This window comes from Anas acuta, chromosome 2 (genome assembly GCF_963932015.1).
Source record: "Anas acuta chromosome 2, bAnaAcu1.1, whole genome shotgun sequence".
Taxonomy (NCBI): Eukaryota; Metazoa; Chordata; class Aves; order Anseriformes; family Anatidae; genus Anas; species Anas acuta.
In genome coordinates, this window is record NC_088980.1 from 71,444,540 (window position 1) to 71,460,182 (window position 15,643).

General features: G+C 40.5%; 1 protein-coding gene and 1 long non-coding RNA gene across 6 annotated transcripts in view; both read left to right on the top strand.

Annotated features, from left to right (window-relative positions):
- The window catches only part of BASP1 (brain abundant membrane attached signal protein 1), a 51,711-nt gene extending 40,229 nt beyond the window's left edge, over positions 1 to 11,482 (top strand). The window contains exon 2 of the mRNA XM_068670842.1: positions 9,852 to 11,482. Coding sequence (XP_068526943.1) covers positions 9,861 to 10,595 — 735 coding nt within the window. The 5' untranslated portion in view covers positions 9,852 to 9,860 and the 3' untranslated portion in view covers positions 10,596 to 11,482. The remainder of the gene's footprint in view (positions 1 to 9,851) is intronic.
- A 3,647-nt stretch (positions 11,483 to 15,129) lies between these two features.
- LOC137850608 (uncharacterized) overlaps positions 15,130 to 15,643 on the top strand; it is a 187,243-nt gene continuing 186,729 nt past the window's right edge. For all 5 annotated transcript variants that reach the window (XR_011092665.1, XR_011092664.1, XR_011092666.1 and 2 more), the window contains exon 1: positions 15,130 to 15,320. This is a non-coding gene — a long non-coding RNA (uncharacterized lncRNA). The remainder of the gene's footprint in view (positions 15,321 to 15,643) is intronic.

Here is a 15,643-nt window from a genome sequence, read left to right on the forward strand (position 1 = left end):
GCTACCACGGCACACTGTTGATTTATAATCAATTGGATTTGGTTCACAATTACAAATGTGGTTTCACTGCCTGTAATGAGGGTGTCATGCAAACATAAAAAGGAAAATGTATGGCCTGAAGATTGTTGTGTCCCATTATAGGTCTGAATTGTCTGTTAAGAGTCCTATTCCCAGCTGTAGTATGTTTCCTTATAGCTGGGGCATATACCTAGCACTGTTTCCAGTGAGCAGCCTAGAGATGGGAAAGAAAGAAAACTTTGACAATCACATAGGAGAATCCATTTTCAAAATCAAACTGGTAGTTCCAGGATTTCAAACTGAATGTATACATTTATTGTTGTATACTGTAATTTATATTCTAAGGACTGTCTCAAATTTGATTGAAACTAGTTTGACCAGTTAAATGGGCATTAAAGTAATAAAGTTTTTTAAAGTATGGAATCTTTAGCAGATTCTTTAGCAGATATAATGTAAATGTAGATCCCCATAAATAATCATCTCCACTGACAGTTCCCTAGTTTAATACTTTAAGGTGTTTTTTTAAAAAGTGAATGTGGTTGTACATGTCCTTGCTAAGGAAATGGCAGGTAACTTTTCTATTTATGCAAACAGTAGCTGAGATCCTTTGTTATTGAAATAAACATGCAGATGAGGATTATATAACTTTTTTTTTTTTTCTTGTAGCTGTACCTCTGGTATAGAAACCATGAATTTGAAAAGCCACATGCCTCATACTGCATGTTTAGTATAAGGCTGAATGTTCTTTGTTCAGGATGACGCTAGAGATATAAAAGTGATTGGCTTATCACTTGAAAAAAAAGAAAAGATTTCCCAGCATACAGTCCCTCCAGGATGGAGGTTTTAGCACACCTGCTTTTCACCAAGATTGTAGTGTGGAGGAGGCAAATATTTTCATTGCTTACTAGCATCTGACTGTTACAGTTTTAGAGCGTCTCTTTTGTAGGCACCCAAAATGGCTCAGGGGTCTATAAGCCAAGCATGGCAATATATTTTTGTACTGACATCTGTGATGGAGATAATGCCAAAGGGACACGTTTTGAGTAAAATGCAAATTGGAAGGAAATTGTCCTGTTATCTAGGCTTTCATCATTTTGCGTGTTTTTGTAGTTAGATGTGGTGGTGGTGCCTAAAGTATTTGAGGGAAACAAAAAGTGGTTCACCATAATTCGAATAATATGTGTGGAATCTTACCTCTCCCTCTGCCGTGAGCACTCTTGGGGCCTAAACAGGTGTGGGTAATCAGCACCTCTGAAATTTGCATTATTTCCTATTGAGGAACTTAAATCTAGGATACAGATTAGAAGACTTTTGCTATTGTAACATATATATTAAACTGTTTCTTGGAGAGTCACACATAAAAACCAAAGTGACGTTGCAACTTGAAATGGATAAGGAGGAGGCATGGACTTTTATTTTTGGCTTATTCTTTCAGGTTAGTTTTGAAGACTGCAAACTCTTTCTACAGGAGGTGTTGTAAAATTAATCTCAGTCTCTGTAAAACAGGTGTTTACAGCAGAGTTCCCTCTTCCAACTATGTGCCTAACAATAGTGTGATTATGATCTTGGTCTGGGGCAGGCTGACTTTTGACTGCATGTGTATATCTGTACGAGCATGTCTGTGCACTGTCTTTTTTTTTTTTTTTTTTTTTTTTGACAGAGAGAATGTATGCAGGTAATCTGAATATGGGAGAAATGCTTTGAACATGAGCTAGGTCTCAAGCCTGTAGGAAGGCTGGTATATTGAATAGGGCAGATGAGGCAAATAAAAATGGATGGAAGCATTTTTCATTTCAGCAATTGGAGCATTGAACAAACCAAAAGCACAACTAAGCAATGCATACACTACACTGTTAAAATAATCTACTTCATGCTTCTTCTGTGTTGCTTGATTTTTAATATGACTCATGTTTCTGCATAAACAATGCAAAACAAGCTTGGAGGAGCTGCCAGGGATGAAACTGGAGGCACTGGCAATTGTATCTATGCTGCTGGGCAGTGCATCATTGTGTTGGATCACTGAAAAAACAGATGTGTCAAAAGCAGTGAGGTTCTGATTTGAAACCTGCAATTGGAAAGTATCAAATAATGTTAATACTAAAACAGATCAGCTAGGGACAAGTGTCTAAGGAGAACTGGATTAATGCTATTTCTACCTATATTAGCTGGTCAGATAGAATCACAGGATCATTTAGGTTAGAAAAGACCTCTAAGATCATCACATCCAACCTTTAACCTCGCACTGCCAATTCTACCACTACACTGTGTCTCTAAGCACCACATCTACATGTCTTTTAAATACCTCCGGGGTGGTGACTCCACCACTTCCCTGGGAAGCCTGTTCCAAAGCCTCACAACCCTTTTAGTGAAGAAATGTTTCCTAATATCCAACCTAAACCTCCCCTGGCACAACTTGAGGCCATTTCCTTTTGTCCTATTACTTGTTGCTTGGGAGAAGAGACTGACACCCCCACACCAATACAGCCTCATTTGAGGTAGTTGTAGAGAGCAATAAGGTCTCCCCTGAGCCTCCTTTTCTCCAGACTAAACAACCCCAGGTCCTTCAGCCACTCCTCATTAGATGTGTTCTCTAGACCCTTCACCAACTTAATTGCCCTTCTTTGTCCAGGTTCCAGCATCTCAATGCCCTGTAGTGAGGGGCTGAATACAGAGGGACAATCACTTCCATTGTCCTGCTGGCCACACTGTTTCTGATACAAGCCAGGATGCTGTTGGCCTTCTTGGACACCTGAGCACACTGCTGGTTAATATTGAGTTGGCTATTGACCAATACCACTAGGTCCCTTTCCAATGGGCAACTTTCCAGCCACTCTTCCCCAAGTCTGTATCACTGCATGGGGTTGCTGTGCCCCAAGTTCAGGACCCAGCACTTAGCCTTGTTGAACTTCATACAGTTGGCGTTGGCCCATTGCTCCAGTCTATCCAGATCCTCCTGCAGAACCCTTCTATGTGTGAACAGATTCACTCCCAACTTGGTGTCATTGGCAAACTTACTGAGGGTACACTTGATCCCCTCATCCAGATCACTGATAAAGACATTAAAGGGTATAGAAAATAGAAAATGGGGATCTCAGCCTACAAAGCACAGCCTTGCCTGGGGTGAGTAGGTGTTTGTACATAGCAGAGCATCTCTTCCATGCTGCTTATGGACTTGGGAAGGCATGGCACATAAGTCCATGTTCTGCTCATGTTTTCTAGATGGCTTTGTAGCCAGGGAAGCTAAGGGTGTAACAGCTTAAAGCAATGACATATACTGCATTCAGGAGCCAGCTGCAACAGAGCAGCTCTGCATCATGTCTTCATACAGTGCACAGCTCAGTATTGCACAAGTGGCTTTAATAAAGGGTGACACATGCAGAGACTACCTAATACAGAACCTTGATGTGTTTGTTTCTGTAGAAGCTCCTAAATCTAAAGTAGTGTTGGTGTCTGACCAGAATCAGACTGGGCAGTGGACCTTCAGTGGCTATGCTCCTCTATGGTCTTCAGCTGTAGAGTCCTCCAAGTGAGGAGGGCTATGTCCAAAGACTTTGGTAGCTGCTTTCAATGTAACTCATGAAATCTTCATCACTTTTTGATCAAATAATTGATAGATTTTGTCTTATTTAGGAATTCTGCCTAGCTAGCTAGCAAAGATGAATTATGCATGTGAAGTACTTGAGGTTTCAGATTGATGCTAATATGAGTTGATAATTTTGGCAAAGCCTTTGCCTGTGATGAATCTGCTGATCTTCATTACTATTCTGTTCCTGGAAAAGTGGGTTCCTAACTGATGAATTAATACATACCCCAGAGCCCAAGTATTTCACATGAATCTTAGTAATTCTCGGGTACAAATTTTTAATTTGCTCACAAAATAATCATCATATGTTTATTAAATTCTCTGATAAATTGTTATAGTTTTCAAGTGAACAAGTTACTCATGTATGAGTTGTTAAATATCCAGACACAATTTCATATCAGCCTGCAGTGTACTTAAATTATTATAAGCCTCATAATGGCAATCTATTATAAATGTTCATAATTCACATATGTTAATGATAAGTGGCTAATATCTAAAAAGTACACCGTCTTTCCCATTTTTCTGTGGTATACCTGTCCCAAATAATTTTAAAAGAACTTAAAAATCAAAGTTCTTCATTAAAAAAAAAAAAAAAAAAAGAAATTATAACAGAGGTATTCTACTTCTAACCAAAGAAAAACAGGACTAAAATCTGGCTGAAAATTACACGCTTAGACTTGGCAATACAACTTCTTAGGATTCTTCTACTGGCTGTCTATTAGAAGAAAACAAGACAGTAACAAAACTGGCATTGGATTTTTTTAAATATCAAAGTTAGAAAATCATGTGAGCACAATTTCTGGGTTTTAAGCATTTACTGTTCATTTACTCCATGCTCCTTTACAAGATCTTGAGGTTAATAAGGCTTTGGAGGAAGAAAAGGAGGTACAGGAGTTACAGGCCTGTGCACAAACTGAGGAAATGAGAAAAGATTATAAGTGGTCAGCAAAGAAAACAGCACAGACTGGTCACACGCTCCCCAAGCACCAAGCTGAGATGTTCCCAGTGTACTGTCATGTATCTTGCAGCAATAAACATGCTGAATCACTAAGTTTTAAAGACTCACCTGGAACGACCATTAACATGTGGAAACCACAGGTCATGCATGCATCTAATGAGCTGATACCTTGTTATGTTATGATACGTGAAGCTGCTATCACAGACCTGCAGGTATGGCATTGCTTCAGCTGCCCACTCTCCAGGAGAGAAGAGGAGAAAAAGAAAAGTCACTATTACTGAGCTGTGAAGAGGCTTGAACCTGAATAAGACCTAACATTTCTGCTCTGTTAATTCCAAGTAATGGCAGAGGAAAGAGATTTGTGAGGATAACTGAGAAAGAACAGAGAAGCAGGGCTTTGTGGCTGAAGGCAGGGCTAGTGAATCAAATTCTGTATGGGGGTTTACTACAGACATCTTCTAAAATTAACCCAGTAAACTGGTTGTCTGGGGCTGGTGAGTTAGGATAGTGTGTGTATATATAAGGAGAATCATGAAATTGTACTGCATATCTTAAGAAGTAGTAAGTTTTCAAAAATATTTTGAAACTTATGCTTGAAAATCCCTTATTTACCTAAGCCCCTATATAAATATCCCTTTATAAAAACTTACATTGCTTTTTCAAAACAGAGGTGTAAAGCAAATCAATGAAGTAACAGAGATGCAAAGCTTTCTTCAAGATGTTTTTATTTATTTTGAATAGTTGGTTCTGGAGCACTTTCTGGGATTGTTATTTCTTTTGGTTTAGGTTGTTGAAATCTTGCCTTGGAAGGGATGTGCATTTTACAGCTCCTGTCTGCAGGTGATGTGAGACAATTCATGCTCAGGAACTGGCTTGCACCAGGGCTACTTTGGACAGACCTGCCTCACACACCTGCATTGCACCTAAGGCAGCAGGACTTCAGAAGATACCCATTGCCTTCATGAACTGTATTTTTTTGGAGGTTGACTGAGTTCCCCACACTTTACATGAAGTTGAGCATGAGCTTTGGAAGGTTAGCTTTGGCAGGCATGCAGTGGTCCCTTCCTGATGTGCTGTTTTCTGCACTGAGGGTGACAGCTTGTCCTCCTCCTCTGTCTGTTCTTGGGAGAGCCAGACCCTTTCATGGGATATGGAAGTGTTTGCTAAATGACATTTTTGGAATATTACATGCACTAAAGAAATCTGCCTGAGCAGACAAACGATTACTGACAGAAGAGAGAAAGAAAGAGGATCATTCTAGGAACTTACTCATTATAGAAGCACAATTTGAAATATAAAAGTTGGAAATAATATTTTCTGTCCTGAACTGTACGAATGCATGTGTCCTGTGTTCCAGGGACTCATTGCCATCCTATCAGTTTAGTCTTCACCCATAAAATTGGAAATGATCTGTGAATTCTTCTTGCTATACTATGGTCTTATGGACATTGTCCTTAATTATTTATTTATTTATTTATTTATTTATTTATTTATTTTTTGGACACTATTATTCCAGGAAATCCTGATTATCGCAAATGTTCAATTTTTAAAGGGCTTAACATGTTTGAGCTGAGCTGTAGATGTGATATTTTGTAATGCAAATACTGTCAGATTATTTCTTCTGTACAATAACAAAGACAACCTGTGCAAGCTCTCCATTATTTTCCTGCTTTCTGGAGTAGAATGGAAACTTGAGCAGCTCTTAGGAACTCAAGAAATCCTTGTTCCTGTTGTAGAAGTCCTCTTTAGTGCTCACTGGATCTGTTTCTTGTTCCCTGGGAAGAGCACAACAGGTGAAGAATATTAAACATGCTGCAAAGCAGATGAAGTCTCTTGTAACTTTGATGTTTTGCATTTAACTGTGCTCTTCAGAAGTACTGGTCTGCCAGCGGGTTTCTCAAAGTTGCCTGAAAATAACCAATATATTGCAACTACTTATATCAAGACTGCTTCTAGTCTGTCTCCAGACCATTTCCTGTCAAGTAGTGAAGAGGCAGAGCCATCAAATCCTGTGCCATTTTGCAGGAAAGGTGCTCAGCACCAGAAATTTTGAGGATCCCCCTTTTGGATGTGCTTATTGCAAAGTGTTTTGCACTCAGCTGGTAGCTGCTAGAGCTGGGAACCACTACATGACTGCAGTAAGTAGTAAAAGGTATAAGTAGAAGGTATACAGGGCTTTGAATAGTTGGAGAAAATTTATTTATATATTTTTTTCATGGTCTTTGATTCAACTTTTTTTTTTTTTTTTTTTTTTTAAGATGTTGTTATTCTCTGTTTTGTTAGATTGTAGCCCTTTGTCAAGAAAGAAGAAAAAAGTCCTCACTCTTGCAAATGTTAGTATGTAAGCAGTAATGCAGAGTGGATTTAACACCGTATACATACAGGCCTTAGTGGTTTAAAGCAGTTTGCTATTTCACTTGTGAGACTTTTCAATGAGACATTTCTCAGGGAGTGTTTTCTTTAAATAAAATGTCACTGTGGCAGTTTTTTTTTTTTTCTCTCTCCTTTGATCTTTCTTTTTACATTTTTTTTTTTCAATCTCTCTCACTTTCTCCTTTTTTTACTCTGAATGCCTGGTTTCAGAAACCCAACACTGTTCAGACAACCAAGTGACCTGATTGCCAGCAAAGCTAAGTGACTTGGATGAAGAGATTAAAACTGGTGTAGTACACTTAAGATAGGACAATAATTCCTTGTGAATAAATTCAGGAAAGACTTGGCATTCTGCCTTCATATGGCACAAGGCAGGATTAGCCCTGCAAGAACACGCAGCACAGACACAGAGATGGTTACGTGGCTTGGTCTGTGTGATAGGTTTCTTCCAGGTGCAGATGGCTTTAATTTCAAAATGCTTTTTAAGGTCTGCTTTCTGTCTGCTGCACCCTATGACTCCTTGTGCTGGACAGTGCAGAGCTCTCCTTCAGGCAGGATTAAGGTGGGAAAGGGACCAGACCAGCATCTGTTTGTCACAATGGAGCGCTTCTTTTTTTTTTTTTTTTTTTTCTGGAAAATGTAACAAGGGGGCCTGGATATGCTACTGGGGACTGGGAGAGGAGGAGGAGGAGGAGAAGGATTTGGTGTTCAGATAGAGGGGAAAGGAACCATTGCTACCTGCAGGGCTGGCTAATAACCCTGGTGATTGCTGCGATTTTACATGATAGCCTGGCATAGCTGTGATGAAGGCTTTTAAAAAGGGAGATTTAGGATTCAGTGTCACAAGGAGCAAATCTGTTCTGTTATAAAGTAGCTGAAACTGCTCTGGAAGGTGGCAGTCCATTTGCAACTGTAAATATTTACTAATAGACCGTAATGATAGTCTCTGAACCTCTTCCCTATCTTCTGCTCCACTGTCTGGAGCCAGCTGGCTGCGATGCAAATTGAGACACAGCGATTTCACAGCATACCTCTGAGCAAAGACAGTGCGTGTTTCTTTTCTTAGTTTGGGAGCACTTGTCTCATATGCATGCTTCTCTGCTTATTAAAGGTCCTTTGGCATATGCATTCTGTAGCCAGCTCTATCTGCAATTAAAAGCTTTCTGTGGAAAAAGAAATAAATCATGGTGAGTTACTACACACAAAATAGCAAAATCTGGAAAAACACAGAAGACACAGCAAATGAAATTAAGCTTGCAGTATCTGGGTTTTGCTGGGAAACAAATACAGGCTCAATTAGGGATTACAGATTGGGATGCACACATGACTTCAGTATAAATCTCTGATCCTGCTGACTTGCAAAAGCCCTTTCAAAAAAAAATTTTTTTTTTTTTTGGTTTTAACTGTACATAAACAGTAAGCTGAAGCAATTTTTATGGAGTATCAGGAAGTCTAGAAAACAAACTAATGTCCATAGCCTGCCCCTAAATACATAAAAAAGTGGTATCTCTGCCATGAAGGTAGAGATTAGATTGCTCAAGTGCAGCTCTGTGGAAGTTTATCCTTTTAGTGGTGTTACTCATAAAATCCCCAACAACAAAGTAGGGTTTAAGCACCCTTAGGTTACCATTTTGCAGGGCTATGTGCTGACCCTTCAACAATATTTGCAAATTATTATTCTCATTGAGACCTGAAATCAGATAGTTCTCTGCGGATCATAATTTCTTATTTTTGCCCAAGACATGTGGAAGGTCTGCTCTTGGGCTGTGGCTGTGCCTTGTACCAGTGGTAGCTGTTGAGAGGTAGCCAGTTCTCAGTGGTATTTAAAGAAATTTACTATACAGTCTTCTATGAGCACTCATATGAATTTTTACTGGTCTGTACTCGTGAATTTTGCAAGTGTGTGAAAAAATATAGGGCCTACAAGACTATGTACATTGGAAAAACAGAAAATTAGAATGATTGAGCTCCACTTGGAGAAGCTCATAAACATTTGTTTGGCAGTACTTAAAAAAATTACCTTCTCCACTGTTTTCAAATGGCGTGAAACCATGAGATTATGTTTTTATCAACTGTTTATTGAGTCTGAATGATATACTTGTTTTAATATCAGGAACGTATTTTTTAGGCAATTGTAGGGATTTTCAAGTTCATGAGTGAAACAATGTATCTGAAAGTGTCTCCTGATTTAATTGGCAGAGTTTGCTTTGAAGTACTGTGAAAGATGTTGTATATACTTAGCTGAGACTTGCACACACAGGATATGTAAATGCTGGTATGGTTACAAGTGTGCTCAATGTGTGCAGCCATATCATTTCTTTTAAGCAGCAGAAATGCATACCCGGTCACTTCTGGTGCTTGAAAACCTTGGGCAGAGGCCACAAAGCACATGCCTGTCTCTCCCCGTCTTTCTTATTGCGCGATACCACATCATATGCACAGCTTAGGGGTGCCCCTGTTGCTTTAGCTGCCTTACCAGGGCAGGGGCTTGCTGCCCTGGCAGGGGGCTTGCTGTAGTTCAGGCTCCATGTTTCTCATCCATACCTGTTCTGCCATGTGGGGCTGGCTTCCTCATCCTGCATCCCTTTGTCAGGGTGGAAGGGGTTGCAGTATATGCTATTCCTCCAACATCTTATGCCTCCCTTCTCCTGCCATTAGGCGTAGTTAGAGTTGGAGGGGTTCTCGACTGTCCATAAGGCATGGGGCAGAGCCAGGCCTGGGGACCGCGGTGCTGTAGGCTTGTAGGGCTGGAGGCTCGGCGGCAGCAGTGCTCAGCGGGCTCAGTGTGACCAAATGGATATTGTCCCCCTTTTCTGGAGACTGAAATTTCCCTCTTGCACTTCATCTGATCTGCTTTTGTTTCTCTCAGTGGTAAACACTGTGTTTTGGGTAACCACCTCTTTCTCTTTTCCATTTCAGAGCTCCAAAATGGGAGGCAAACTGAGCAAGAAGAAGAAGGGGTACAGTGTCAATGATGAAAAAGCTAAAGACAAAGACAAGAAGGCTGAAGGAGCAGCAGCTGAGGAAGAGGAGACTCCAAAGGAGGCTGAGGATGCCCAGCAAACCACAGAGACCACAGAAGTGAAGGAGAACAACAAGGAGGAGAAGGGCGAGAAGGATTCTCAGGTCGCTGCCAACAAGACAGAAGAAAAAGAAGGGGAGAAAGAGAAAACAGTGACCCAGGAAGAAACCCAGAAAGCAGAACCAGAGAAGTCAGAGGCTGTTGTCGATGCGAAAGTAGAGCCACAGAAGAACAATGAACAGGCACCCAAGCAAGAGGAGCCAACTGCAGCCTCTGCTCCTGCTGCCAGTAGCGAAGCACCCAAAACCTCTGAGCCTAGCAGTGATGCAAAAGTTTCCCAGCCTTCAGAAGCCACAGCTCCCAGCAAAGCAGATGACAAGAGCAAAGAAGAAGGGGAAGCCAAAAAGACTGAGGCTCCCGCAACGCCTGCAGCCCAAGAAACTAAAAGCGAAGTGGCCCCAGCTTCAGACTCAAAACCTAGCAGCAGCGAGGCTGCACCTTCTTCCAAGGAGAGCGCAGCAGCCACAGCAGCACCTAGTTCCACTGCCAAGGCCTCGGACCCCGCAGCCCCACCAGAGGAAGTGAAACCTTCTGAAGCCCCAGCAACTAATTCGGATCAAACCATAGCAGTGCAAGATTAAATTGGACAGCCTGTTGAAACAACCACTTAAAACAACCTGTGTCTTTTTTTTTATTTTTTCAGCTATACTAACTCATTTCAGATCTGAAATAACAATAAGTATTGCCCAGAAAGAAAAGGATAAAAAAAATGAAAAGGATGTCCCATCAAGCTGGGAGGGAGGGAGGGGGGAGAATCCAAATAGTATTTTTGTGGGGAAATATCTAATATACTTTCTGCCAACTTGACACAAGTCCTGGATTAAAAAAAAAAAAAGTAAAATAGATGGATGTCTGAAAGTACAGCACATCTTTTGTATCTGAACTGCTGTAAATGCATTCCACCAATGTATCAAAATCTTCTTTTTGTTCTGTAATGGGGTTTGGGAGTGATGTGTTTGATTCTGCCCACTGGGTTTGTGCCAAGGCAATCAGATCTTTATGAAAGCAGTATTTTCTGTGTTATTATTTTATTTTTTTTTAAATTTTATTTACAGCCTTTCTTATTTTGATATTTTTTTTATGCAGTGGATGAATGCCAACTTTCAGACAAAACCCACTTAGCTGTCCACATATTTCTCAATGCCAATCCTCCAATTCTTCCTCTCCAAATATTTTTTGGGAGTAAAAAGCATTCTCATCCTACTTAGCCTACCTAGATTTCTCATGACGAGTTAATGCATGTCTGTGGTTGGGTGCACCTGTAGTTCTGTTTATTGGTCAGTGGAAATGAAAAAGTCTGCGTTCATTGCAGTTCCAGTTTCTCTTCCATTCTGTGTCACAGACACCAACACACACTCATTGGAAAACAAATGAAAAAACAAAATGTACAATGGATGCATTGAAATTATATGTAATTGTATAAATGGTGCAACAGTAATAAAAGTTAAATAATTTAAAAAATATAAAAGTGTAAAGACTGATTAAATCTTTACTTTCACCACTTAGGAACTCGGCGAAGGAAATCCTTACACCCAGAGCAGAAGTGTTACATCTGGGGTTGCTCACTCACCTATTTATAGCAAAGCAGAGGTAAACAAAATGCCATCAGCCTCATGATCCTAGAAACATACTGCCATAAACTCCTGCTTCAGCAGCCACAAGCATTCACAGGTGAGGTTGGAAGTAACAAATAAACAGCACCTCTCATACATGTTTTATTCCAGACAAAGTAGAAATGCCTCATGCCTGCCTTAACATGTGGAAAAAATGCTCTCTTGCTCTCTCACTATTTTAAAGAGCCAGAGGCATGCTGACTGGGCTTTAGCTGGGAGTAAGGCAGTGGATTTGATAAAATGATCTCTTAAGACAAGGCAATTAAGTTTAATCCTAGTCCTATTAAAATATTCTTAGCACTGATACACTTTGTTCTTTTTCCCATTGCCATTGTGGAGGAGATGAAATGCAGCTGTCACAAGTGGCCATTTCTGTTTATTTCAAATACGGCTACCCTTCTGTAGCTGAGCAGAGTTTAGCCTAGTATAAACAACATTCTTCAATAGTTTTGCTTGTTTGTCCCATTTTTATTCTGCAGAACAGATTACTGCAGTTTCTGCTGAGTGGTGTCCTTGCTGGATATGCACAAAGATTTCAGTGTGGAGCCCAGAATCACAAAACTGGTTAAAGCAGCATATTTAGTCTGTCCATCAACAAGCTCTTGAGCTGAGCAGAGGTTCTGAGAGAAGTGAGCAACAGAAAACAGAAACACAGCTTGTACACAAAACAAAGGGATGAGTGGCCTTGTATTTAATAAATAAGGGAAGTGGTGTTTAAAAATGATATAAAATATTTCCCATATTCTCCTTCTATGCGGTGAGGATGATTCGCTCTACAGACTCCCATAGTTTTTATCCTTTATTTCGATCAGAAATTTGGGGTTCTTATTTTGTGCTGGGGATACTGATGTGCATCTGTGGAAAGCTTATTGGAACAGGCAGCTCTGGTGGTTTCAGATCAGGCCAAATACTTGCACGAATCTGGCATGACCATCAAGCTTTTTCATCCTTAATGAAAAGGAGCCAATTTCCTGCATAATGTGTCAAAATGTAGTGGATTCTTTTGCACAAAGATCAGTACTCTGACTTAAAAAAAAAAAAAAAAAAAAAAAAAAAAAAAAAAAAAAAAGGAGGTTTCTCCAGTGAAAGAGCTGAAGCGCTCTTTGGGGCTAGCCAGATAGCGCATGCACTGTAGATTACCAAGCTTTGTGCTTGCTTATGTAGCTGTCACAGTCTTCATCATCCTTGTGAGGCCAAGTCTGTGGCTTACTTTCAAACCTTTGAGAGCCCTCTGCCATCTCTCCCCGGTGTACATGTGTCCTGGAGAGGGAGAACTTCTGTCCAGGACTCCTCCATGAATTTCACAAGAGAGGTCCAGGATGGAGAGGAGGCGTGCAGAGATCCTGTGGCACGTTGTGGTGGTGTGATAATGGACCAACCTGACGCCAATGTATCAACACTCTGCCTTTGGGCTGGAAGGGGTTGCCCGTGGAGAAGAGGTATGTAAGTTGTTTGCGGGGATGGTATGCAAATGTGCCTACTAACAGTATCACACCTTGGCTGATACCACGCCCATCCACTTTAAATACAATTTGCAAAGCAGCACTCAATCTCTTTTAGTAAAATAGATGACATTCAACATTAACTTTGTCATCTATTGAAATGTCTTCCGTTGGCATGCTTAGACTCGGTGAAAAGATCTTGAATGTAGTCTTACTTTAATTCTCTGAGGCAATTTAAAATATCCCTGAGCTCCACAGCTGCCTCCAAACCCAGACTTTTTTTTATTTTTTTTGCAGTGGTTGACAACAAAATCTTAACATACATGCTGCAGTTCTCAGAACCTGTTTATCGGTGGAATTTTCTTCCTGATGCTGTCAATAGTGCAAAGGGATGTCATCCCAAGTGACTGGAAATCACTAGCAAGCAGGTAAAGAAGTAGGCACATGTGTTTGGGAAGCTGAGAGGAAATGTGACCAAAACCTGATGCAATTAAATGCTCAGTCTTCTCAAAAACGTAGAAATAAAGTTGCCATATAATGTTTTAAATTCTTTTATTCACATAGGGGATTGCAACACAGGTCTTGTCACAATATTTAAAACACTTTGTGTGTAACTGTTAGTGAAGAGGCTTAGACCATTGTTACACAGTGCTGCTGATCTGTACCTACATACACAAGGAAAGAAAACACCTTTGTTCAAAGAGCTTATGAATTAAGCAGCATGATGAGTTAATAGAAATGTGAAGCATGTTTCTTGCCTGAAGTGGCGTGAAAAGAGGCTGGAGACCTGCTTTTCTTCACCTCAGTCTAGTAGCTCATCTCTGAGATCCTCCTTTTCTGAGCTATAATTACTCCTTAATAACAGAAAAACTATGTGAAGGGTACTGAGCTAACAGGCATGTTAATGCTTTGAGTTAAAGCACATTGCAGATAACCTCAAAGACCCAGCCCTTTCATGAAAGTATGCCAAAGGAATATACAGCTCAGCCCTGGGAAAGAACCTTTGCAATTGTTTAAAGCCCCTGCAGAGAGATGTTTGCAAGGTCTCCCTTGTTTTCCCTTGGAGACCGTCGAGAATTTGTTGCTGTCCCTTCCACAACAGGAAGGTCAGTCCATTGGCCTTGTTCACAATTTCACAGCAGTTGATGTTAAACGGAGAGCAACTTAACCTTTACTTTTTGGCATGCTAGTTTGTTTCTTACTGTATTTGAAATATACCTGCTGGCATTTTGATAATGACATTTAGAGATGGAAAAACAACTGAAATTATGTTAAGATACCGAATAATAAAATAGCCACCTCAGAGCAAGGCTTACCATATGCCTTAGGCAGGTTTCTGTGCATTGATTTGTGCATCCATATGGGACAGACACCTCTGTGAAGCAAGAGTAAATACAACATTGCAGGATGCATCTGTGTCCCGTGTGACAGCATGTCTGGGCGTGCAAGTACAGGACTGCTGGTACCTAGGGAGTCATGGGCTTCCCAGCGAGGGCTCCCCATGTTCCAGCACTTACCTGCAGGGGGTCAGGGCTCTGTCCCGCCTGGAGGTTGCCATCTCCAGGTCAGCTTGAACTCCAGCTTGATTCCAGTGTACTGAACTGAGTTTGAAGTGGATGGAGGGAATCGAGACTTCAGTCTTGCTTCAGGAACAGCTTATCACTAAATTTAATTTCCATAAATTTTCCATACTTATTTAGCAAAACTGGGGAGTGTGTCAAAGAAATACCTCAGATTTGTTGCCAGTGCTGCAGAAAGCATTTTCTCACAGCATGATTTTTCAGTACACTTACTGTTATATTTTTGTTGCTGTCTCCTTGCACTGAATTTATAGCCTTCAAGGATTTAAAAAAAATATATTTTTTTTATTTTTGTGGCTTGGTTTTCTCTTGTGTTTTTTTTTGGGGGGGGGGGGGGGGTCACTTTTTTTTTCTGTATCAAGCTCTTCTTCTGTCACCACATTTATCCTGAGTCTGGTTTGGTTGACTTTCTGCCTTTTTTTTTTTTTTTAACATCCTGTTGTATATTTAACCTCCACACCATATTTCATGCAATAAGAATGCATATCAGCTGTTGAGCAGCCAGATTTGGAAATCATGGCTCTCCAGTCATGGGAAAAGGACAGCATGAGGAACAGCAGCATACAGGCGTTTTCCTTCACTGCTGTCACAAAGATTTTTACTTCAGGACTTGGCAGAGCTTTACTTGCTGCATTTATCATGGTGGGCTTAGTTCCTGGTCACAGAGTCAGGTAAGCAGGAGAGCATTTTTTAAAAAATAATTTGTTGTTGTTTTGGGGGAAGGGGGTATGTCAAAATACAACCACAGGAATTGGGACACAGGGTTCGTGACACAACCTTTTTGTTTCCATTGTTATATCTTAACTGGCTGCTACAAGGTTACCGAGTCTCTCTCTCAACTTCTTGTTGTCAGCACACTTGTCCCTCTTACAGCATATTTACTTGTGTTGACAATAAATATTAATTCCACTACTTTCTCTCGTGGATGTCTAAATGGATTCCCTCCATCCTTAGCTGGTCTTCCCTCCACAGTGTAAGTCCTACATTTCTGAGA